The sequence below is a fragment of the Schistocerca nitens genome, chromosome 4 (assembly GCF_023898315.1).
Source record: "Schistocerca nitens isolate TAMUIC-IGC-003100 chromosome 4, iqSchNite1.1, whole genome shotgun sequence".
Classification (NCBI taxonomy): domain Eukaryota; kingdom Metazoa; phylum Arthropoda; class Insecta; order Orthoptera; family Acrididae; genus Schistocerca; species Schistocerca nitens.
This window is the reverse complement of record NC_064617.1, coordinates 69,307,578-69,333,755: the sequence shown is the minus strand read 5'-3', so window position 1 is coordinate 69,333,755 and position 26,178 is coordinate 69,307,578. Positions and strand designations below refer to the sequence as shown.

Sequence of the window (26,178 nt, the reverse complement as noted above, 5' to 3'; positions counted from 1 at the left end):
GAAATTTAGATCATTCGGTAGTTCAGCTTCCACCTATAAGTTGTGGTCTTCCGACAGCAGTCTGCAAATAAGAAAGGACCAGTACAAACATCAAAGTAAAGATCAATTGTTTCGAACCGAACGTAGGTAGTTTACTTGCATTAAAACGTTGTTTTTGTAGTATCATGCTAAAGACTGGCGTTTCCTTGTAAGACCTTTCGGTGGAGAGTCGTGATAAGAATAAGCTGCGCACGAGTTTCCTCTTTGTGACCTTGCGATAATGTAGTTGCAATTTGCTGATGCTGTAGTGAAGTTGCGTTTTCCGATATGAATACAATCGTGTAAAGTTACTGTGTTTTACGTAATATTAATGTATCCCTCTGAGGCAGTGTGCCTCTGGGGCCAAGAAGCACGCACTTGAGAGCTCGGCCGCTATCTAGGAATGCCAATCACTTTAATGCTCTCGTTCGTGACAAGGTTGGCGAGGACACATACATTCATGGGCGAGAGTGGATTACATACCTAAGTGTAATACGCGTATTCCCACGAGCGTGCAAGGTGTCAGTTCTTTCATGTCATTTAATGGAGTCAACAGCGCCGAAAGGCTAAAAGTAATTGACACTGTTCTTAAATTTCCTTTGATACTGTTGCTAATGAAATAAGGTAAAGTAAGATACGTAACTGCTTTTAATTGTTTTATTGCATTTAAAGTAAGTTATCGTTAATGTTCAAATGTGTGCGAAATCTTATGGGACTTAACTGCTAAGGTTATCAGTCCCTAAGCTTACACACTACAGACACATCCTAAGGACACGCACACGCACACGCACACGCACACACGCACACGCACGCCCGATGGAGGACTCGAACCTTCGCCGGGAAAAGCCGCACAGTCCATGACTGTAGCGCCCAGACCGCTCGGCTAATCCCGCGCGGCTATCGTTAATGTTTGTTATTTTAGGCTTGTTATACGAGTTTCACAACACTTGTTACATGCTCCAATAGACTGAACATGTGTAAGTTTACAAATTTTTTTATTGGATGTTCTATCGGTGAAACTGAAAGGCACAATACTGAAAATGAAGACCTACGGGTCGTCCTCGTCTTAACGACCCATGGGCATTTGTGCTCTTTACGAGACTTTGACTTCTAAAAACTAATTATGTCTAACAAACGGATTTTCTCATCTTGGGCAATTCATGTAATTGCTAATCAGTATCATACAAAAACTGAACCGATAGAAACGCAGAATATGCGGATAATTCGCGTGAGTTTGTACCTTTTTTAAGCATTCTTGTTGTCTTAATAGGTGAAACATTGAAAATTCTGTATGAAGTAGTTTTCGTGGCGCGAAATAACATTTATTCCACAATAGCTGTTTATTAGATGTAACTTGTCTTAAACAGTGCATGTAGAGTCAGTCGTTGGATTGTATGAAATCCAGAATAAACCAATTTAAATTTAATGTTTCTACGGCTACTCGAGAGAACATTGAACGGATCCTAGAGAGCATCCAGCGAAGGACAGAGTAACGACACACTAAGTAATTAAGAATAGTAGTACATATCATATTGTAATATGCACTGTCTGAGAATGAGGACTTCATGCATGTTCGGTTTGTTTCGTTGCGTATCCAATGTTGCTGTATAGCGGCGCCTATTAGAGTGGGGCGCATATTGCGTTTCCAATATCTTCCAGGAGACATCTTCCATGGATAAGCGCCCTCCATCCTTTGTGAAGGACTTCTGAGAGACTTCAGTAAGATGACACACTATTGCGATCCGCATTTTCGGTGCCGAATCAGATAAAATTTCGAAGACACCGAAGTAACAGAATTACGTCGATAACTAAACTTGTCCAGATTGTCTTCGTTTATTCCAAACTACTACGTAATTACGTATGAATTTCCAAGATCCGTGGTAATAGGTATCTTTCTTTTTTGTAACGTCGGACATCAGAGATACGTGGCACTTGCTTCAGATTGCAAAGAGTGTGGGAGAGGAGGAGGGGGGGGGGGAGGGGGCTGTGGGAAAGATGTAACTCGCCTTCAGATGACAGATGCATTTCGTTTATTGTGTCGTCCTGACCTTTATAAAGCAGCGAATGGGTTTAAGTATTTCAGCACTGTAGCCAATTATGTAAAGGTCACAGGGCTACATTCAGGTCAGAGGTATCGTTGGGGTAGACGACGGTAATAATGTAGCGGTAGACTGAGAGGCGTAGCTGTACGAGCCGCATTTCAGCCAGAGTGCACAGAACAGGTAAAAGGCAATTGGATGCCAGAAACTGCAACACTCACATTTGGTTACTTTCGGTTTTGCTGTTTTGTTATTGCGGAGGAGTCTACAATTAATTAATAAGAATTGTTTTGTCTCCACGTTAAAGATGAACATAAACTGGCGATGGTTCAGACTGCCTCATCCGATGTGAAGACTAATGGTTTAATCCATTTATGTGGGAGGCGACATATTGCAATCTTATGTGAAACTGTCGAGGCCGGCAAACTTTGGTACAAAGTCTATGTTATGGACTTTGCTGACGAAGAGTTTGTCAGTTCCGTTTATTTAGCATACAGCACACGCTACAGTTTTTGAACGGTAAGGACACGTTATTTGTTTGCGTTTAAATCATCAATCAGAAGTACCTGCATTTTTCAAAGTAGCGTAGACAATTCTGTAGGTCGGCAGCAGCCAAGAACACGAGGCAGGTTACGGACCAAAAGGAATTGAAGAGGACTTACATGTAGACCAGAAGGGCTGAAAACTTGACCTCCTTAGAGAATTTGAAATAGGATTTTACGAGGACAGATTTGATAATTTACTTCATCCAGAATTAATTTTCACTCTGCTGTGGAGTGTGTGCCGATTTGAAATTTACTGGCATATCTAAATTGTTTGCCGGACAAGCCAAAAGCCTGCAATAATTCCCGTCGACTGAGTTTTACCGAGTTTACCCATGAGCTGTTCATAGTAAGACGCTATGTTCGTGATGATGAGCCATACGTACAATTTGGTTTTTGAGTGTTACTTTGGCATATGGCAACGTTAGTGTATGTGAGGTTTTTTTAAATTTTGGCATATCTGAGATTAAGGTGCTAAGCTTGAATTCGCGCTACGTTATTTATATTTTTCAGTGTAAACAAGTTTGCAGTTGACAGGTTACCACTTACAATATGACCACAGTTATCTATAATGTGCAAACAAACGATATGCTTGATAATAGACATAAATTTTATTCAGATTCATTATCTTATTTGCTAGCGTGCGGTCAACTGTTACAATGACAGTCCTGAATTTTGAGTAGCTCATGGACAGTCACGTCAAGACCAGGTCGTTTATTCAGTGAAATTTGTCATTGTCAACTGGAGCACGCGATCTGTTTGCAACATACTCTTCCATTCGTAAATGTTTTGGTCGCATTTGTAATATAAATTACAATGTAATGGTTTCGACACGAATCATCAGAACTGAGAAATCCTGTATTATGTTAAAGTATCACGTAAAATCGGACTCGAGTAACATTGAAAGAGCATATTGCCTTTTTATTCAGTGGTTATGATTTATTATGATACGGCAATAATAACTGACCTTTCGTGGTTCACAGTATTAAATTAGTGCGTAAATTTTCGATAAATACAACGAAAAGATCTTATTTTTGCGACCAGAAATGGAATCTTGAGGATTCTTGCTTACAGCCATGATAGCTGGGGTATTCATAAAAAACGAAAACTAGAGATTGCATCCAATTTTCAAAAAATGGTTACAGAATAAACTAACATTAACATCGCACCTTATGGTCTTCGTTTCATTGTCTTATCGTGCTTGCACCGTAATTTTGTAGGCAAAGCTGTTCATAGAAGTGGTGTGCATTCATTCCGTGGACACGTTCTTAATGGCGTGTCTCACCAGGTTATCAGAGAAGCCTCTGGCCGCGATGCACTGATCGTGAGTAGAACTCCAGTTTCCTCGAAAGCATGTTATTAAACTACTTTGTCCTTCAGTCTACAGTTACAAACTGCGGCTCTTGTCATAATTTCCCAAGGTAGCTATTAGAGTGGAATTCAGTTACGCGGTCGATAGCAGCTCGCCATCTGACATTACAATGCTTCACTCATCTGCTAGGAATAATAGTCTAGTCATGCCCATTATATCAGGCTGCAATCGGACGCCGCGTCTCTTGTCTTTTTCCTTTGGTCGCGTTCTTAATCGTGCCAGTCTGTGCACCCTTTCCTGTCTTTTTCTGTAAAAGAGTAATTTATCAGTTAAATGCACTGCAGCGTGCAATGTCAGTAACGAGACTTCCTGAACAGTGATTTGCCAGTAGGACTCTTTCAATACAGGTTCGCCGTTCTTAGCTATTAGTGGGCATCCATTTTTTGACCGTACCCGTGACATGGCCTTAGTTTCATATATATTTATGGCGCAAAGGAACCTGCAGTGCTCATACCACTTCTTTGCCGTCAGCTGGTAGTCGAGGTACGAAGTTTGCTGTTCTGTCTTGAATATAACGCAGGTGATGTGTTGAATTAGGTCAAGAGAAATCCTTCTCGACTAGATCAACTAGGATGAGTTCAGAATGTTAAGCCAGTAACGCAAACCTAGAATGTTCTCATCTTGACAAGAGCAATGTTGTTGGGGGGTGCTGCTGCTGCGTGTCGGGCGAGTGCATTTGCGCAGTGGTAAAGAACTCTCCCCCCCCCCCCCCCCCCCTCAGCGAAGTTCAAATCCCTGTACGGGCAAATTACTGTTGTCCCTGGCTTTGTTAAACCACTTCACGTGGCTGCAGAAATTATTCATGCTAGGAAGCCACATTGGATTTCAGTCCCCATCTTTTTCTACCCCCTTGTCAGCTACGTTGATGCTAACCCGCCTTTTCTCACAGGTCATATCAGTCTAGAAACCACTGTTGTCTGTTACCGGGGCCAGACCACTGCTGTTAACAGAGTGGTGATAGCCTACGGGCTACATACTTATCCACGAAAGGTCTGAATACTCTGGCAACGGCAACTTGTGTCCATCTGTATAGCCACCAATTAAGCAAGGTTTTCGTGCCAGCACGCCTTAAATGAGTAGGATATGGGTTTAGTAATGTGTCACGGGCTTTGGTTTCAAACGAATCACCCTCTGTTTTTGTATAACCCTGGAAAATTGAGGTCGTGAAACCATCTAAGGAGTTGACGAGCGTGTGAGGGTGAAAACAGAGAAAGTAATTCAATAGAGGGAGCTCTATTGACTGGTGTCCGAAATTAAAGCAACGAACGGAAATTTTGTAAGGTTACGTTTATTTTGCCACAAAGCAGTATAAACATGTGATAGAATAGTGGAAATAATGGAAAGAATACAGAACGAAAACGTCAACATGCTCAACATTAGACAAGAATGTTCTTAGATTCTTCCAACTTACCGAATTTGCGCACACATTCAGACAACTGGTTAATGTGCTCAGTATGGGGTGTGACCACCATTGGCAGTAGTGCAGGCCTGACAAGGACGAGGCATGCTGTGAATCGTGTCATCAATCTCTCGCAAGTCTTAGAGAGTGGTTGGTGGGTACTGACGTGATGCAAGCCGTCTCCCTAGTGCATCCCAGACATGCTCTTTGTTTTTCAAATCGGGAGAGCGAGCAGGCCACGCCATGTGTGGTGCAATATCTTCAGTTTCCAAGAAAAACATAAACGACCCGTACTCTAAAAGATCGAACATTATGGTCCATCGATACGAAGTCTGGGCCCACAGCACCTCGCAACAACCGCACTGAGGTTCCCCAGTTCTCGTCGATATGCCTGACAACAGTTAAATCATGCCGATCCACACTGTTTCCTGAGGAGGCATTAGAGTGGTCAACATAATTCTTGCTCACATCGCTAGGGATCCTCCTCGACATCGGTCACTTTCCACAATCGGTCTCGAAAACGTGTGCCATGTTCTTTGCAGATACGTATGAAAACATTGGCCCACTGTTTCACCCACAGGTGGGATTTTGACGAGTCCACTCTTGACATTCCCTTCTGTGAAGACGCGTCAGGGGTGTACACACAGCAGAACTGACAATGAAGGCCACTATGCCGAAGACTTCTGCATACCGGTTGCCTCGATCAACGCGTCATGTGTATTCTGCGAGGCCAGATGTCAATTGCCACGCATTACTAAGGCGGTACCGTCGTGTCCTTACAGTCTAACAACTGTCCGCTCTTTCTGATGTCAGACTGTGGTGGTCTTCTAGATAGTTTTGGTCTCTAAACTGGCACCACATCCGAGAAACAGAACAATTCATACTAAGCTATCCGTCACATCAGTTTGTGACTGCCCTGCTTCCATTCTTCCCATGGCCCTCCACCGCAGTGTCTCTGGTAAGCGTCTTCCAGTGCCATACTGCACCATCTGTGACTGTGTACACAGCGACTGTTGACGTGGGACCCGGCAAAAACAACCCCGTTTGAAAGGTTCCCTGAAGTCATCGTTGGCGTGGTTCATCTTACGTGGAGAACGTGATCGTACGGGCATCTGTTCGTATGATTATATCGTCAGACGCAGGACGGGGGAAAAAGAGATTTGGACACAAATGCACGTGAAATTATACATAAAGTGTCATTAATGTTGTTGGTCTGTCAGCATAGTTGCTAGCGATACCATATTAACGATTTTTAGATTGTTTATATGCAACTGAATCAATCCAATTTTCGTTTTTCCATACGCTCTTCGCTTTCTATAATTGAAGTATCTTCAGTTATCTGAAATGCATACACATTTTCCTTCACGTCTGGAAAGACGTAAATTGCATTTTTTCATTTGCACGTTCTCTGATGAGTAAAACATTGACCACTGCCCACCGCGAGGCAGTATGCTGATTGGTGGCGCTGAGGGCGCGTGGCTCGGTAAGAGAACTATACGAGCGAAGCAGAGACGAATGACGAATCTTTCTAGCGGCGATAAGTGGCGCAAATGCGGAAATCCACCGACTTACGCGACTTTGAGAAAAGCCAGATTGTTGTGGCCCAGTGCCTGGGAGCCAGCGTCTCGGAAACAGCGAATCTGATCGGCTGTTGGCGTGCTACTGTCGTCAGCACTTGCAGAAAGTGATTGAAGAATGCTGAAACCGCGAGCAGGCGACAAGAAGTTTGACGTCCACACCTCATCACAGAACGTAGGGATCGGTGACTTGCCCGCGCTCTATAGGGCAGGCGGTGATTTATTGTAGATCTGACGACAGAGTACAGTGCTGGAGCAGCCGCAAGTGTTTCGGAGCACACCGTTCAGCGCACAGTGTTCAACATGGTGTTCCGCAGCAGAGGACCCCTAGGTATGATGCTGACCAAACAACACCGTTAATTACGATCACAGTGGGCACGGGATCATTGAGATTGGAACGCAGATCTATGGCAGGATCGCCTCGTCGGATGAGTCCCGTTTATTGTTGAACCAGGTCGATGGTGGTGTCCAGGTACGCCGTCATACAGGCGAACGGCTGCTCGAAACATGCAGCACGTCACGGACCCAGACCAATGGGAGCAGTATTACATTATGGGGTACATTCACGTGGACCCTGCGGTAGCAATTCAAGGCACCATAAGAGCTGTAGACAACGTGAAAATTATAGAGGACCACCTGTAACCCCCTTACGCTTGATGTCTTAAACAGCGATGGCTTCTTCCACCAGGAGAACTGTCAGTGATGCAAGGCAAAAGTCTTGCCGCAATGGTTTGAGCAGCAGTACAGTCAATTCACGTTAATAGCTGGGCCATCACATGGCTTATCTGAATCCGATGAAACCCAACTGGGACGCTATCGGGCGCCAGCTCAGCGCCCACAAACCAACCGCCCCTAAATTACAGAAATATGTGAGCTGTGCGTAGGCATCTGGTGTCGCAAACCTCTGGAAACCTATCAAGTACTTGTCGAATCCAAGGTGCGCAGAATCACTTGCCGAATTGCGTTCCAGATGTGGACCACTGCGTTTTTAAGCAGGTAGTCATAATGGTTTGGCTCATCAGTGTATACGGACATAACGTTAAATTAAGTAAGTTCACTTCTAGCAGCAGTTGAGAGAACAGATGAATAGATTAGATATCCACAATGTAATTGGCTGACTGGTAAAGTGAAGGTGGCACGGCATTAGTCCCACAGGCCGTATCCCGCGCTGCATCAATCGAATCAATGCTGTTCCTTCACACTTTTTTTTTCTTCGTGCTACGTAATACTTGGTGTCTGCGCACTGCAACAGTCAAATAAAAATTTCAGAGCGATCACATCATGCAGATTTTGCCCAGGAGTTGTTCCATTTCGCTGCGTTTTAATGGTTTAAATGAAACTCCTGCAGGTGCTGTCGTGGAAAGTTTCGAGCAGATATTTCCATAGAAGAACTTGAATTGGCTGGTCGTCATTGTCTGTTTATGCTTTGAGACGTGTTCAGCGAGTCTTGATAGCCCTTTTACATTCTGCATGTACGTCTGTACTCCGCATTCCACCTTACGGTGTGTGGCGGGGGATACTTCCGCTGTCATTACAGTTCATGCCCATCCCTGTTCCATTCACGAATGGTATGTCGAAAGAATGACTGTCGATAAACCTCTTTTGTGTTCTATTTTATGATATTTTTTTTTTTTCAAGTTATTTCGCGAGACGTTTGCACTTCGTCGAACGCAAGCTCTGCTTCATTGATAAACCTCTCTATGATGCACAACGCCTCTATTTAGTTTCTTCTACTGCAGGAGTTCGTTGAGCAGCTCCGTAACGCTCTGCATTGACGTCTATAGGCCTAAAGTCATTTTGTGGTGTGCTTCGGAGGGTACTTTGTGTACTAGACACGCTCCCCCCCCCCTCCTCCCCCCCTCCTTTGCTGTTACAATCGCGAATAGTTCGCGGGAAGAATCATCGCTGGTAAGCCTGTGTGTGGGCTCGAATCTCTGATTTTGTCTTCTCGTGCTCACTAAACGATCCCATGACGAAATATACCGCTCAGTGTTGGATCTTCTATTAATTCAACCCGGTAGTATATGTCCCTCACTGATGAGCAAGGCTCAGCCATCAGTAGAACAAGTGTTCCGTAACTCGCTTTTTCACAGCACGAATTGCATTTCCTTAACATTCTTCCAGTCACTTGTATTCGTGTCCCAGAGAATCTTAAAACTAGTTTCATGTAGTCATTCCACTTTAGATAGCAACGGACGATTACTCCTAGGCGTTACACTGTTCCTGTTTCCAAGCGTTTTTTCGCCAGTAGCGTCATCCCGCAGTAGCGGGTGTCTTCGTCCTTTCATGTGTAATAAGTTACATTTATGTACGTTCAGTGTCAAATTTTACAGGTCATGCTCTAAAGATCCTCTGCAGGTCATCTTGCAGTTAGCTACAGTCTTATTGCGCTGCTTGGTGTGTGTGCAGATAATGGCATCGTCAGCAATTAGTCTCACGGAGCCTCGAACGTTGTCCACTAATCATTGATATACACTGTAAATAGTGGCGGTCCTAGCACAAGCCCTTGGGGTACTCTCGAAATTACCATTACTTCGTAGATTCCTTTCCGTTAGGAACAACTTGCTGACTTCTGTTTGGTAGGAAGCTCTGAATCCACTTACAAATCAGGTCTGCTCGTATCATCCCCCCCCTCCCCCCCCCCCCCCCAAACGGCAGCGCACAATTGTGCCGAATACCTTCCGGAGGTCGAGGAACAGGGCATCAACCTGAGTGCAGTTTTCTACTGTTCTCTGGATTTCATGGACGAGCAAAGCCGTGTTTAATAATATTGCTGCGTGGAATATTTTTTTATAGATGCTATTTTAGCTCTCGAAAACTTCTTAATGGGTGAGCATAAAACGTGCACTATTCAAAGATGTCCCTGACATAGGCCTATAATTATGTGCATCTTTTCTACGACTCATTCTTAAAACTGGGAATGGTCTGAGCTTGTATCCTGTCTCTAGGTACCCAACAACCTACAATAAATTGCTTCTACAAAGGGGTGAGATCTTTCTCGTAATCTCTGTAGAATCTCGTATGTACCTCGTTCTGGTCGGAAGCCTTTTCACTATCGAGCCGTTTTTGATAAATTTCCTTAACGCTCAAACATCGACTGTACATTACTGCAGTGTTTCGCGATGCGTATGAGTAACTTTCTTTAGTTTTCAGCCGTTAGACCTCGTGTCCTTCCCTTGTATGGTACTGGTGCGGACGTTTGGTGATGACGTTGAGGTACACGGGAAGGTGTAGGGGGTTACAGTACGACTTAAACAAAATTGGTGTGATAAATGGGAGATTAATCTAAATGTAGAAAAAAGTAAATTAATCCCGATGAGTTGGGAAAAATATTTTGTAATGTCTGTTCCGTAATGTTTGAATACAGCGTTGGTACTCTGCTGCTTGACACAGTCAGGTCGATTAGTTATCTAGGCATAACATTGCAAAGCGATCTTATAAATGCAACGAGCACGCCCAACTTCGGTATTAGGGAAGGCGAGTGGTCGAATTCGGTGTCCCCCCTGCGGGTCCGGGGTAAGAATAGGCCCGAGGTATTCCTGCCTGTCGTAAGAGGCGACTAAAAGGAGTTTCAACCGTTTCGGCCTTCCATGTGATTGTCCTCCTTGGGGTTTGACCTCCATTTTTCAAAATTCTACAGAAGTACGAGCCTTTTGGGGAAGGAAGCCTTCCGTGGTGTATCACCGGTCCTCAGTACACTAAGACCGTGGCACTCAGCATTGTAACGGCGTTGTAACCATACCCACTATTCCTCAAATTGGGCCTAAACGCCTGATGGGTTGTAAAAGTTACGCCCATAGTGCGTACCCATCTGCACCTACGATCATGATGGACTTTCCATGGCACCAGAAATCCAGCACGGTAGCCAGCCCGTTGTGGTGGGGTCGTCATGTACCCTCTAGGTTGTAGCCCCCTGACAACACAGGGATCGTAATGCCGATACCTGAGCTGCACCCTCCCCACGTCGGCCAAGGAGAAGATGCCCGTCTCCTTGGGGCATCGGGGCTCCCGGCAACGGTCATCCTGCCAGGTGGCCCTTGCTGAGGCTGGGTTGCGCCCGTGGGGAGAGCCCCTGGTCGGAGTGGGTGGTATCGCGGCGGACGTTTCGCAGATGAAACGTCAACATGTATCAGGTCGCTCTGCGGCCGAGTCTTTTAAAAAGAAAGGTACTGTCTCTGGTTCTGGTTCTCCTGCCCTTTCCCCCTTGGCCACTCTCTGGGAGGAAGGACAGGCCCGCCGGCTTGGGGCGAAGTACTTCCCCCGCTATTTGGTCTGTTCTCGGACCGATGGGGGGGACGTTCGCCACCTCCAAGCCCATGTTCTTTGTTCAGCACATTGAGGACATCTTCGGGGAAATCGAGGCTCTCAGTAAGATGCGTTCGGGGTCCGTTCTTATAAAGACCACCTCCGCCACACAGTCGGCGGCGCTCCAGGCGTGCGACCGACTAGGGGACATCCCAGTGTCCATTGTCCCGCATCTGGCACTGAATAGGACGCAGGGGGTTATTTTTCATCGGGACCTCCTGCTGCAATCTGATGAGGAGCTCAGGGCCAACCTGGAGCGCCGAGGCGTGCATTTCGTCCGGCGAGTCCAGCGCGGCCCCAAAGACCGTCGCATCGACACCGGGGCCTTTATCCTCGCCTTCGAGGGGGACGTTCTCCCAGAGAAGGTAAAGGTGATGTGCTACCGGTGCGACGTGCGACCTTATGTCCCGCCTCCTATGCGCTGCTTTCGATGTTTGCTCTTTGGGCACATGTCGTCACGGTGTGAGGCTGAGCCCCTTTGTGGCGATTGTGGACGTCCTCTTCGTGAGGAACATACATGCACCCCACCACCTCGGTGCGTTAATTGTCCTGGCATCCACTCGCCTAGATCTTTAGACTGCCCCGCGTATCAGAAGGAGAAGAAGATTCAAGAACTCAAAACTTTGGATCGTCTCTCTTATTCTGAGACCAGGAAGAAGTATGGCCGCCTCCATCCCGTGCCGTTGACAACTTCGTTTGCCTCAGTCGTGTCCACTCCTTCCACAGTATCCTCACCCCTATCCTGTCCCCCCTTCGGGGTCTCTGCCTCCGCCTCCCAAATCCCTCCCTTCCAAATCATCCTCCCCCGCGGCCCCCGCCCTCTCTGCCCCAGGGGCCACCCTTCCTCCCCCCCCCTCCCGACGCCTGAGAAGCGATCCTCTTCTCAGGCGTCCATCGGGGAAACGTTCCGGACCCCGGCTTCCGAGGTCTGGCGTTCCAAAACGGACCCCGCGCGTGAGGACCTTCTTTGGGTCCAGCCCACCATCCCTGTGCCTCCTCGGGCTTCCAAGAAGGCCTCCATGACGAAGTCTCTATCCCCCTCTCCACCCCGGCGCGTTTCGTCTGACGCTCCATCCGTGAGTCGCTGCTCCCGGCCGTCTTCAGTTTCGCCGGGACGCTCTGCTAATAGGCGCTCAGCTGGCCTCTCGTCTGCAAATGATGCTGCCCCTCCTACACAACCCGGGACAGCGGCCGCAGCTGGCGACGACTCGATGGAACACGATCCGCCTCCCGCCGGTTGTAGCGTTGTTCCCTCGAAACCTGGCCCTCCGCGGCCTTCGAGGTGACCAGCTCTTCCCCCTTCTCGTTTCCCCCTTTTTTCTGACTAACGATGGCCTTGTTACGTTGGAACATAAGAGGTATTCGATCTAATCGGGAGGAATTACAACTGCTCCTCCGTCTGCACTGTCCGCTCGTCCTTGGTCTCCAGGAAACCAAGTTGCGCCCAACTGACCGTATTGCTTTTACCCACTACACCTCGGAGCGGTATGACCTCACCCCTGTGGACGGTATTCCAGCTCATGGTGGGGTCATGTTGCTCGTTCGGGACGATGTCTATTACCATCCCATCCCATTGACCACCCCACTCCAAGCAATAGCTGTCCGTATTACTCTTTCTGCCTTTACTTTTTCAGTTTGTACCGTCTACACGCCATCGTCATCCGCAGTTAGTCGGGCTGACATGATGCACCTGATTGTTCAGCTTCCTCCGCCGTTTTTATTGTTTGGCGACTTCAGTGCCCATCACCCCCTTTGGGGCTCTCCTGCATCCTGTCAGAGAGGCTCCCTCTTGGCGGATGTCTTAACCATCTCAATCTTGTCTGCCTAACGTGTAATCGGATGAACTTTTATTAAATTTACAATGCTATTTGGCAGTCTACTAATTTTTATTATCACAAATAATACAATATTCATAACTATCGACTTGTAAACGACAAAAACGCATAAAATACTGAAAATGTATGCTTGTCCGTCTCTTCAAAATCGTTGGTATTTAATCGAAAAAGAACGAGAAATAGCTTCTCGTGAAGACGCCATTAATTTACACTCGATACTGCATGATCAATTATTAGCGCCGATATTTGAGGAAATGCTGCGTTTTGCATGGTTTGCTTTCAAATTATCGGCTCAAAGAGAGGTTTTTGAAAATGTTAATGAGCTTTGTTTTTCCACGGAAAACCTCAAAAGACCTTGCGTATGCGGGCTTGAACGCTAACCACTCCACTGCCGCCGCTTCCTGGTAAAAACGGGCTCGCACATTTATATTTTTGACGACCGAAATTATCCTGAGATTTTGTCAATAACGCTTGAGAAGTACGCTCTACTGCTTACGCATTTTGTTGTCCTAATGAAGTACTAAGAGTGTACGAAGTTTGAAGTAAATCCGCGTTCCAAACGTCGTGGCCTCCCTTGTAAGAGCGAACGACGGTGTCGAAGTGAAGTGAAACTCGGCTGTGTGACTGCCAACGGCCAGCCTATATTGCAGTGGCAGAGGGCGCTCGTATAGTGCATAGCCACTGGAGGCATGGCGCAGCAGGCGCGCACCATTGGGTCCGCGAGATTGCTATAGGCGTCAGATAGAAACTTGAAATTCCGTTGCTACGACACCCATGCAGTGGTATCGATACGGGATACCACAGATTCCACTGCTGCCAACGTACATTACGCTAAGTACCCTGAAGAGAAGTTAGGGTTCATTCGGAGTTACGTTGACTGTTTTTCCATCGCTTGGAGGGTGAATCACGCACGAGCTACCTTTAGCCATGCACCGTACGGTGCCTTGCTGAGTATGTATGCACATGTAGTACCTTTCTCTACTCGGTTAACTGGTTTTGTCTTACTTTCCACGTTTTTGCGAGGTAGAGGAAGTGTGTGACGTCATTGAAGTGGACGGTGACAGATGTTGGGTTCATGCCGAGGTTGTACTACTACTACGTTGGCTAGACTGCGAGGGGCCAGTCTCCCAGCGTACGCTTTGGTCGCAGACCTGCTGCCACTCGTTGTGGGTGTAGCGGATAATGCGGCGAGGTGAGGTGAGGTGAGGTGAGGTGAGCGGACGCGGCCACGTGGCACCGGCGCCGGCGCCAGCGCTGGCCAGCGCTCCCAGGCCGCGCGCTATCGACCAGCGTGCCTGCTCCGCCCGCTCTGCCGTACTGTGCGCGGCGCGCCGCGGCGCCTGGTAGCCCCCGTCGGTCAATGGTCGAGGTCGCTCCGGGCGTCTGCCGTGCCGGACTAGCACGCTGCCCGCCGGCCGCTCTAGGCAGCGTCACCGGGCGGCGCTGTTTTCTACACGACACTGTGCTCGCCGTCTTCTGTTCGCCATCTCCTCGCCGATACACGCCCTACACACTTTAAATTCCTACACCTCGTGTCCCCTTTCGATATACGCGGTGAACCCGAAATTCGACGTAATTTAGGAAGTTGTTCAGGCACTTACACACACACACACACACACACACACACACACACACGTCTGCTCTCCAGTAGCTTGTTACGCATTATTAATTACAGACGTCACCAGTAGTAAAATCAATGGTGAGGGTGAGGGTGAGGGGGAGGGAGGGAGGGAGTAAATAGACAAGGTGTAATGTGATTCTTGAGTTTCTCCCGGCGTATTTGATAATCAAAATATCCACGGGTGTGCTGCCGGTCTATAGTGTCCAACGGGCACAATATTTCGGCGATCATACATGTCGCCATCATCAGGTGAACTGACGGACTGAGCTCCTGTGAACGTGCCGGCACGGAGATCCGAATTATCAAATACGCCGGGAGAAACTCAAGAACCAAATCATACGCCTTTACGGGGAGGAGATGTATCGCAGCATGAAGAAATTTGAAAAGTTGCGCCACCGTAGATGTCGTTTGCTAAGTGCTCTTGCCTTTCTAAAGAGATGTCGTTCCGAGAACGTTGTTCCAAATTTTGCTAAGGTTATGCATCACATCGATTCTGCAGCAGCTAAGAGAATCAAGAAACGAGCCAGCCTCGCATTGGTGCGTGAGAGAGTGCAATTCACCCGCCGGAGCCTTGAGTTTATCTCACAGGAATTACTCAAACTACATTTGCAACTGGCTAGTAATTTCACTTCTTTTTCCTGGGATTGGATTGACGGTGTCACCTGGGTTGCAGCTGATTCCGCCCATAAGAAGGCAACGGGACGTCAAACAGCTAAGTTCTCACGTCTCCTTGACAAACCATCTCTACAGGTTCCGTGCAAGACTGTCATCAGTTTGAGTGGCATGGTGTTGAGTGATGATGCGGTCTCGGTTTTGCAGAAAGGTCTCAACTTCGCTCCCACCCCCAAGTTCACTCCGGTCGCAGAAATTGTTAGTGCTGTTGAACAGGTTGCAGCTCGACTTCCGCCATAATCAGCCGAGGAAATACGTCGTGAAACTTGTCATGCGTTGACGAAATCCAAGCCGATAAAGTCAAATATCAGCAGTAAAGAGAGGGCGGCCATTCGTGATCTGAGGGAGCGCTCTGAAATTTTTGTCTTACCGGCTGACAAAGGCAATGCTACAGTTGTTGTCTCCCATAAGGACTACACTGATAAGATGCAGAGCCTGCTAAATGACGATTCCTATCGGAAGATCAGCGTTGACCCTACAAAGAAGGTGGAGAACAAGACGAGGGCGCTTCTCAACGACGCAGATTTACCGGAGGGTGACGCTAAGAAATTGTTACCCCAAGGTCCGGTACCGCCTAGACTATATGAACTCCCGAAGGTTCACAAAGAGGGGGTACCATTACGCCCCATTGTCAGCAACATCAGGGCACCTACATATTTGTTGGCCAAATACCTGACGGGAATATTAAGTCCTTATGTGGGTAAATGCCCTCATCACATCCGTAATTCCGTGGATTTTGTTAAACGCCTTGATAGCTTCAGGTTGGATGAGTCAGTTATCATAGTGAGTTTTGACGTCGTTTCCTTGTTTACGAGGGTACCCCTGCGAGAGTCACTAGAATTGATTAGTCAAAGTTTGACGAGAAGACCACTGAACTTTTTAGGCATGTCTTGACTTCCACATATTTTCTTTTTAATGGAGAATACTACGAACAAACGGAGGGAGTCGCCATGGGTAGCCCACTCTCACCGGTGGTAGCGAATTTGTACATGGAGAACTTCGAGGAGGAAGCCCTGTCGTCATCCGAATGGAAACCTACTTGCTTTTTCCGTTACGTGGACGACACGTTCGTCATCTGGCCACATGGTATGGATAAACTCCTTGACTTCAAAAAAATGGTTCAAATGGCTCTGAGCACTATGGGACTCAACTGCTGTGGTCATAAGTCCCCTAGAACTTAGAACTACTTAAACCTAACTAACCTAAGGACATCACACACATCCATGCCCGAGGCAGGATTCGAACCTGCGACCGTAGCCGTCGTGCGGTTCCAGACTGTAGCGCCTTTAACCGCTCGGCCACTCCGGCCGGCTCCTTGACTTCCTTACACATTAAACTCCATACACCCCAACATCAAATTCACTATGGAGACTGAAACGGAGGGTAAATTACGTTTCCTTGACGTCTTGGTCAAGAGAAGGGCTGACGGCACCGTAGGTCATGGGGTGTATCGGAAGACAACGCACACTGATCTGTATTTGCACGCAGACAGCTGCCACCACCCTTCACAGAGGAATGGGGTACTTAAAACTCTAGTACATAGGGCGCGCACTATCTCTGACGCAGAGAGTCTACCCCAGGAATTGGAACATCTTGAGAACTGTATTTCGAAAAAAATGGGTACTCATAGTGGCAGATTCAACGTGCTCTCCGCCCAACCACTGCAGCACAACCTGTTGAGATGGATGAAGTCACGAGGGAGGAGGTAGGCACTGCATTTATTCCATACACGGGCGCACTCTCGGGGAAAATCGCCCGCATTCTGAAGAAACACCGGGTCGGAACTGTGTTTTGTCCTCCAAATAAAACTCGTGCACTGGTGGAAAGCGCCAAAGATGACCTCGGTTTGAGGAAGGCCGGCGTGTACCAGATTCCGTGTCAATGTGGCAAGTCGTATATTGGTCAGACGATGCGTACCGTCGAGGATCGATGCAGTGAACACCAGAGGCACACTCGACTGATGGTTCCGAGCAAGTCGGCGGTCGCTGAACATTGTTTGTCGGAAAATCACGCCATGGAGTACAACCGCACGAGGATTCTGGTACAGACGTATAGATACTGGGACAGCGTTGTTAGAGAGGCCATCGGAATTCGCACCAATGACGACCTCATAAACCGTGACTGTGGCTATAATCTTAGCAAGGCTTGCGAACCAGCGATTGGGTTAATCAAGAGTAAATCGAGCAAACGTATAGTTGTGACGACCACGGCGGACAGAGCCATCACACCGACGTCATCTCAGACGCCGTCGCAATCTGTTCCACCGCGCGACCAGGGCGCGGGGCGCGGGGCGCGGACGGCGGAGGGGGCGCGCCGCGGGCGGAGAGTATTTAAATCGGCCGCCGCCGCGACCGAACCCAGTTCCCTCTGAGCAGCCATAGCGTACGGATCTCCGTGCCGGCACGTTCACAGGAGCTCAGTCCGTCAGTTCACGTGATGATGGCGACATGTATGATCGCCGAAATATTGTGCCCGTTGGACACTATAGACCGGCAGCACACCCGTGGATATTTTGATAATAGACAGGGTATAGATCACAAGGAGGTGCTAAACTGGAGATCCCAATGAAAGACGTTCAAAGAATTACGATTTGTCTTTACCTGTTGTTGTTGTTGTTGTTGTTGTTGTTGTTGTTGGGGTCTTCAGTCCTGAGACTGGTTTGATGCAGCTCTCCATGCTACCCTATCCTGTGCAAGCTTCATCTCCCAGTACTTACTGCAACCTACATCCTTCTGAATCTGCTTAGTGCATTCATCTCTTGGTCGACCTCTACGATTTTTTCCCTCCACGCTGCCCTCGCCGGCCGAAGTGGCCGTGCGGTTCTAGGCGCTACAGTCTGGAACCGCGCGACGGCTACGGTCGCAGGTTCGAATCCTGCCTCGGGCATGGATGTGTGTGATGTCATTGGGTTAGTTACGTTTAAGTAGTTCTAAGTTCTAGGGCACTGATGACCTCAGCAGTTAAGTCCCGTAGTGCTCAGAGCCATTTGAACCAACGCTGCCCCCCAATGCTAAATCTGTGATCCCTTGATGCCTGAGAACATGTCCTACCAACCGATCCCTTCTTCTAGTCAAGTTGTGCCACAAACTTCTCTTCTCCCCAATCCTATTCAGTACCTCCTCATTCGTTACGTGATCTACCCATCTAATCTTCAGCATTCTTCTGTAGCACCACATTTCGAAACCTTCTATTCTCTTCTTGTCCAAACTATTTATCGCCCATGTTTCACTTCCATACATGGCTACACTCCATGCAAATACTTTCAGAAATGACTTCCTGACACTTAAATCTATACTCGACGTTAACAAATTTCTCTTCTTCAGAAACGCTTTCCTTGCCATTGCCAGTCTAAATTTTATATCCTCTCTACTTCGACCATTGTCAGTTATTTTGCTCCCCAAACAGCAAAACTCCTTTACTGCTTTAAGTGTCTCATTCCCTAATCTAATCCCCTCAGCATCACCCGATTTAATTCGACTACATTCCATTATCCTCGTTTTGCTTTTGTTGATGTTTATCTTATACCCTCCTTTCAGCTGCTGTTGCAAGTCCTTTGCTGTCTCTGACAATTACAATGTCATCGGCGAAACTCAGTTCTTATTTTTTCTCCATGGATTTTAATATCTACTCCGAACTTTTCTTTTGTTTCCTTTACTGCTTGCTCAATATACAGATTGAATAACATCGGGGAGAGGCTACAGCCCTGTAATACTCCCTTCCCAACCACTGCTTCCCTTTCGCGCCCCTCGACTCTTATAACTGCCATCTGGTTTCTGTACAAATTGTAAATAGCCTTTCGCTCCCTGTATTTTACCCCTGCCACCTTCAGAATTTGAAAGAGAGTATTCCAGTTAACGTTGTCAAAAGCTTTCTCTAAGTCTACAAATGCTAGAAACGTATGTTTGCCTTTCCTTAATCTTTCTTCTAAGATAAGTAGTAGGGTCAGTATTGCCTCGCGTGTTCCAACATTTCTACGGAATCCAAACTGATCTTCCCGGAGGTCGGCTTCTACCAGTTTTTCCATTCGTCTGTAAAGAATTCGCGTTAGTATTTTGCAGCTGTGACTTATTAAACTGATAGTTCGGTAATTAGCAGTTACCAAGTACAAAAATTTACGTAATATTAACATTGAAATTAATCGACAGGGTTTTTTACGTATTACGTCCTAAGCAGCCGTAAAAACTGTTTCAGACTGAGTAATTTTAAAAGTCAAATTCAGCTTCATCTTTATTGAATATATACACACCGAAGCGCCAAAGAAACTGGTACAGGCATGCATATTCAAATAGAGAAAGGTAAACAGGCAGAATACGGCGCTCCGGTCGGCAACGCCTATACGTATGACAAGAAGTGTCTGCCGCAGTTGTCAGATCGGTTACTGCTGCCACAATGGCAGGTTATAGAGACTTAAGTGAGTTTGAACGTGGTGTTACAGTTGGCGCACGAACGATGGTGCACAGCATCTCCGAGGTCCCCCAGGGGGCTCGCCACCATTCGCGGCTTCGTGCGTGGCTGCCACGGCGCCCCAGCCTTAGCAGCATTTTTCCCTTCCGTGCTGCATCTCTGTCCTCTTGCTATTCTTTTTCCCCTCGCTTGGGGAACATGTCTGGGGAATTATTTGCAATTTTGTGCATTCTGTCGAACAGTCTCACCTGTATTGTCGGCTCCCTTTTAGTTCCTTTGTTTCCCTTCTCCTGTCGTTCCTCCGCTTTGGCGTTTGAGGATCCTCTTTATTCTTCCTCCTTGTGCGCTCCTGAAGGCCGGCCCGGGCGCCTGACACGTAACAGGTGACCGGGTAACGCGTAATCCCGAGCCCCGGGTCGACAGGTAGGGTTCGCACATACCCCCTGGTACAGGCCAAGCCCAGGGAGGGAAGATTGCTTGAGCTGCAACCTTCCCAAATTGACGATTGGTCCCTCTGTCAGATGTTCGGGAGGTGTGACCTGAGGTGTGAACAGTCACCTAAGGTGGATGTGTGCCCCCTTGTGAAGGCAGCACCCAGTTGGCAGGAGCGTGCCATCATAGATTCTGTCAATCGTGGGGAATTTTCTCGTAATGAGTCACTCATCTTCCCAATCGATGTCTACAAAACGTAAACGTAATGAGGCTGCTGATTCAAAACCCTTCCCATTGCACCATAGTTCCATGTGGTCTCACATACTGAACTCGGTCAGTCCTTTGCCATGGTCAATCTGTTTATTATTCAGAAAGGTGTTGATGCAATTGATGGCCCTGTGAAATCCTGCTCTCGTTTACAGAATGGCACTTTGCTTTTGGAGACGACTTCTGATTCCCAAACGCAACAACTCCTTGCTGCCTCGCTTCTCCATGGCTACCCTGTTCGTGTCAAGGCCCATCGCACTTTGAATTCTTCCCGTGGTGTAATTTGCACCAGGCTGCTCGACGGTCTGAGGCCGAAATACAATCTTATCTCTCTCATCAGGGTGTCATTGCCGTCCATTGTGTAATGAAAAAAGATTCTTCCTTAGTGCCCACCCACACACTCTTCCTCACCTTTGATAGAATGGTGATGCCGTCAAAGATCAAAGCAGGCTGTAAAATTATCACAGTCTGGCCGAATATTCCGAACCTGATACACTGCTACCAGTGTCATCTGTTCAATCACACTAGAGCCGTTGACACCCAGCCTGAGGTCGTGAAGTCGCCCAGTATCAAGGTAGCATCGCCATCCCCCCGTCCCGCTGTGCGACAAACAGTCAAACTCTCTTAAAAAATTTCTTTTTAAAATTCAGTCTTGATCGCACCACCTATGTTACAAGAACATAGGTGACCGGTTTCGGTCATATCACATGACCATCATCAGACCCATGGCATCCTTCGAAGATGGTAGGTGGAGCAATCTTCTCAGCTGCTGTGATGTCAACTGGTCACCAGTTGACACAGCAGTTGAGATGAGTGCTCCACCTACCATCTCCGAAGGATGCCATGGGTCTGATGATGGTCATGCTCCATCAGCAGAAACATCTACGCGTCGTCTTCAGGAACAACGGCTACAGCGATCATCAAATAAATGTACTTGTTTCTAGTAAGGTCTGCAGTAGGACAACCGATGAGGAGTAGGAAAATATGCTTACATTTTAGCCGTTCTGTGGCTGCGATCGGACGAGATAAGCGCCAGCTCAAGACAGAAATCAAATAGATCTTCAGGCCTATATTGAAAATTGGCAATTACTGAAACTTGATAAAGTGCGGCAGGTCAGGGAACATTGGGAGTTCATAAAAATACCCCGCAGGTGCGGGAAATCTTATGTCTGACACTGCGCACCGTAGAACAACATAACGAGGAGTGCGAGAGGTGTTAACGGTTACGCTTCCCCCGAAAAGTCTGCTTTAGTAGAGCGTACCTTACAAAACGGCCAAAGGATTAAATTCGACCACAATTCAGTCGTGATCTGCACTAACGGCTTCTGGGGAAAGTAATTAAAGAAGCCATTGAACTGAAACTCCCAGTAGAGACAGTGGCTTATATCTCAGCGCGATGTGCGATCCAGCGATCGCGGGGTTCAAGTGGCTGCTTTGAACGCCCGTCTATGGCGATGCCGTGAGCCGAGGCTTAAGTAAGACAGGCCGCGGCGCGTACGTCAGAAAGGTAGGCCTCCGCTAGCTCAGCTCAGCAGACCAACTAGGTTTCCACACCTGTTAACTCGTAAATAGGTGTATACGTAAAATGAGAATTGCATCTTCTACTGTAATCCGCTATAATGGAGTCTTGCTGTTATTAGTCCTACACTAATCGGAAGTCCATAGGTCTACTTATAATTTCTTACGGTTGTACTGGGTACAATAAAATTGAAATCGTGCCAAAACGATTATCAGTTGCATAAGGCACCACTTCTTGTATGAAGGCACCACTTCTTGTATGAAATGAGGACTGTTAAGCAGAAGAGACTAAACGCTAAAAGCAAGCCGTTATACACTTAGTTGAGTATTGATCTTAAATTAAATTTTGTTGTACTGTCAATCAGCTAGACTTCATAATAGCAGATTCCAGTTGAAGATGCAGTTCTCGTTAGAACGTACACGCCCAGCTGCGAGTTAACAGATTTAGAAACACAAACACATTTTGTTTGCTTAGCTGAGCGTGACGTACGCGCCGCGGCCTGTCTTTCTCGTGGGCCACGCATGAGCATCGGTGACGTTAGGCCCGGCTGCTACAGCATACAAGGGCGTACCAGCAGGCTGCCCATCAGCAGTCGCTCCACTTGACGATTGCCAAGGAGTACTTGCTCGAAAGCTTGCGTCATTTTAACGACATGATTCGGCTCCGATTTAGGAGTAGCGCTATGATGATTAGTAGATGCTATTCTCTTTGACGCTTTGCCGATGACGAGACGGCTGTGGGTGCCAATGGCTCAATGGTACGCACACCTGCGGCCTTAACTGCTACTCTCATATTAATCCATTACTGATGGCCCAACTAGTGTCCATTACATTTGTAGCCTTTTCCCTTTCTAGATCTCCTGCCTAGAAGGCATTTTTAATTCTGTAGCCTTTCTTCGCCGTTAACCACATTGCCGGTGCCGGGGGTCGGATGCGCGTGGGGGTCTCTTTCGGCACGGCGTAGCACTGGGAGATAACCCGACTACTTGAACCTACGTACCGATCAGATCCGTATACTTTTACATCTCCGCAAATCATTATTTCCAGCTGTGGCATAATTATTGCCTTCAGTGCCTCGTTTCTACCATTTCTGCGCCCATTCCTAATCCGTGAACAAGTTAGCCTGCAAACAAGATGCAGCACATTTTGTCATTTCCGCTGCTGACCAGATATTTTCAGTAAAAGACCGATTGAGAGGTCAGTGGATGTAGTAAATCAAATACAATGCAATTACTCGTGTTTTTCTGTATCTTGCAGTAATTACTTACATGCGTTTCCGTTCCTCGTTGACGAGTCTCGGCGAACTGCGCGAAATCCTTCGTTACGTCTCTCGCATGATCTTAAGACATTCTGTGTGTTCTGTGGTTCAGTGAGCAGTTTCACGAGATCAGACTGTGACCGCTATACTTCGATAAGTCTACTTCCAAGAGTACGTCTCTTTGGAACTCATCTACGTTTCTCCGAAGCGTATATTTTACATCTGACGGAACCTCGTTTTTGTCGCTGAATATTGAATGTTAGTCTGGCAATGTAGCTATTAAACTTGGAAGATTAACGTCCATTTTTAATAATAGATACAGGTTATTACAGGGACGCAGAAATAATTCGCGACTACAGGCCTCTAGTAAAATTCAGTCTCTACATAATGATACCAAGAACAGAAGAAATAGGCCACTCAAAACATTAGTGTCCTACAATCTGTGAAGTTTTAAACGATGTAATTCAAATTTGGGGAAATCTCAGGAGTCCAATATGGCAAATTGAGGGGAAATTCGGCAAAATAGCCTTAAACGCGGAACACAATCTTAAGTGAAAACTGCTGAACTTAATCTGAAGAGGAACAAATGGGTAAGACGTCAGTACCGACCGTGCCCTGGTGCATAAATTGGCTCTTCGCGATTCACCCTCGTGTGGCTGTAGACCTCGTGAACCAGCTGTGGAGCACGAGGTCAAAGGTGGTGGTGTAATGCCTTACTGCAGTTGCTAAAGGCAGATCTCTGAATAAACGATCTCTGCTATAGTAAGGTATATTTCCGTTCTGTAGTAGTACTTCTTTGCTACGTGGATGATAAAATGGAAATAAAATCGCAGGATACGATCATGACCATGTTAACCTCTGAATAATATGTGGTGTATCTCTATTGGAGTACTGCCCTTGCAATCGCGACATCGTAAGCAGTTTCACTCGCCAAATTGTCCTGCTTGCAGATGCATACTGACAACTCAAACAATACGTAGCAATCAACATAGTACTACAAAACAAAGACATTAGGTTCTGCATAAAAACCATGAATCCTACATTTACTTCTATGGGACATAAATGAAACACAAAACCAAACTGTCACCAAAGGAAGTTAAACAAGCAATAGACGCTGCCATTGCAGGTGTATTCGTAGGAAGGTTTCCCTGAACAGTGAGGCTGTGAACATCCCCCGCAAGACAAGCCAGGGAAAGAAAAAAAGCAAGAAAATACAAACAATGAAGAACGGAAGTACAATAACTTAATAATAGAGAAATCATGACAGAATCCCATAAAAATTCTTCCAATCCATATGTGGCATACAGCAAACCAGTGCTTAATAGTATTGGTTAAAAAGTCTTGGTTGCAATTTTAGTTTTTTATTTTTCAACGACGCGTTTCGTCTTATTTATGCATCTTCAGGCTATCTTAATTTGGTATTTCTTAGAAGAATCCTTTAGTCAGTGTAGCCAAAGGGCATCGTCTAATATGTCGGGCCTGATATATTAGACGATGCCCTTTAGCTACACTGACTAAAGGATTCTTCTAAGAAATACCAAATTAAGAAAACCTGAAGATGCCTAAATAAGACGAAACGCGTCGTTGAAAAATAAAAAAAACTAAAATTGCAACCAAAACTTTTTAACCAATAAGAATCACATTTGTCATCTTCACGTCTACCCGCCCCCAAACGTTAAAGGAATGAAACGTTAAAAAGACCATAGGTCGAGAAATAGAGGAAATGTCTCAATTTGTAAATTGGTCAGTCCAGGGCCACAGTATTCTGGACATTCGCTTCCACTTGACACTAGAGTGTATGGAAAGCTTATGATTTTTACGAATGTGTGTCTTTGAATGACTTGTACATTTTGCGGCGCCTTCTTTGCAAGTGTGTAATGATTTCAGTTTGTTTGATGTTCTTTGTTTCGTTGTTTAGATGGTAGTGGCCTGTATTCCTAGAGAAGCAGTGGAGCGGGATTGGCGCTGACTCGATGCTGTAGTTATCCTTCACGGGACTTACAGTGCTGTACTTTAATGTGTGTACGAAATTGCAGTAATGTGTGTATGGAATTTATTTGTAGTGAGTTTGAACGCTGGCCCGGCCACCGCCGTCAAGCGACGCGTTGTCCGGGACGCTCGACGGCGGAGTCGGGCGAGCGCCTGTAGTGTCGTGCAGGGTTCCCCGAGCGGCCCCAGTGGCGCAGCGGCAGGGCGGGGGCGGAGCGACGACGGTGCAGCCCGCCCGCCCTGCGCTGGCCCTGCCGGCTGCTCGGGGAACCCCCCGTGATCAGACGCGGAGACGTCACTGTTGTTGTTGTGGGCGCGTGGACGCAGGCGCAGGTGAGGGGCGCGCGGCTGACTGGTGCGTGTGCTGGGTGCCTGGCAGGTGCTACTGGTGACGTCGTCGCGCCGGCCCGACCACTGGATCATCCCCGGCGGCGGCGTCGAGCCCGACGAGGAGCCCAGCGTGACGGCCATCCGCGAGGTGCGCGAGGAGGCGGGCGTCTGCGGCAAGCTGGGCCGCTGCCTCGGCGTCTTCGAGGTAAGCCGCTGCGCCTACTGTACCCGTCCGCCTGCTTAGCTGAGTGGTGATGTGCTTGCCTCCCGTGCAGTGGGACCGTGCTAGATTCCCGGCCGGGTTGGAGGTTGTCTCCGCTTGCGGATTGGGTTTAGTGCTTTTCTCATCATTTCATCCTCATCACTGGCAACCAAGTCGCCCAATATGGCGTCGGCTGAAAGTCACTCGGCTGCCGAACTTCCCCAGATGGGGCCTCCCGGCCAACAATGCCATACGATCATTACATCCCACCCCACCCCCCACCCTGTACCCCAAATTTTGGGAATGGAGTCAAACGCATCTAGCAGTCGTTGCACTGCGGCCCGCGGGTCACCTGCTGTCAGACTCTTAGTATTCGTGCAGCCCGTGGTTCCCAGCCG

General features: G+C 47.4%; 1 protein-coding gene across 3 annotated transcripts in view; it reads left to right on the top strand.

Moving 5' to 3' along the window:
- The window catches only part of LOC126251719 (diphosphoinositol polyphosphate phosphohydrolase 2), a 175,203-nt gene that overhangs the window by 47,858 nt on the left and 101,167 nt on the right, over positions 1-26,178 (top strand). For 2 of the 3 annotated variants that reach the window (XM_049952315.1, XM_049952314.1), the window contains exon 3: positions 25,628-25,785. In XM_049952315.1, coding sequence (XP_049808272.1) covers positions 25,628-25,785 — 158 coding nt within the window. The remainder of the gene's footprint in view (positions 1-25,627; positions 25,786-26,178) is intronic. The other variant, XM_049952316.1, reaches the window with a different exon arrangement.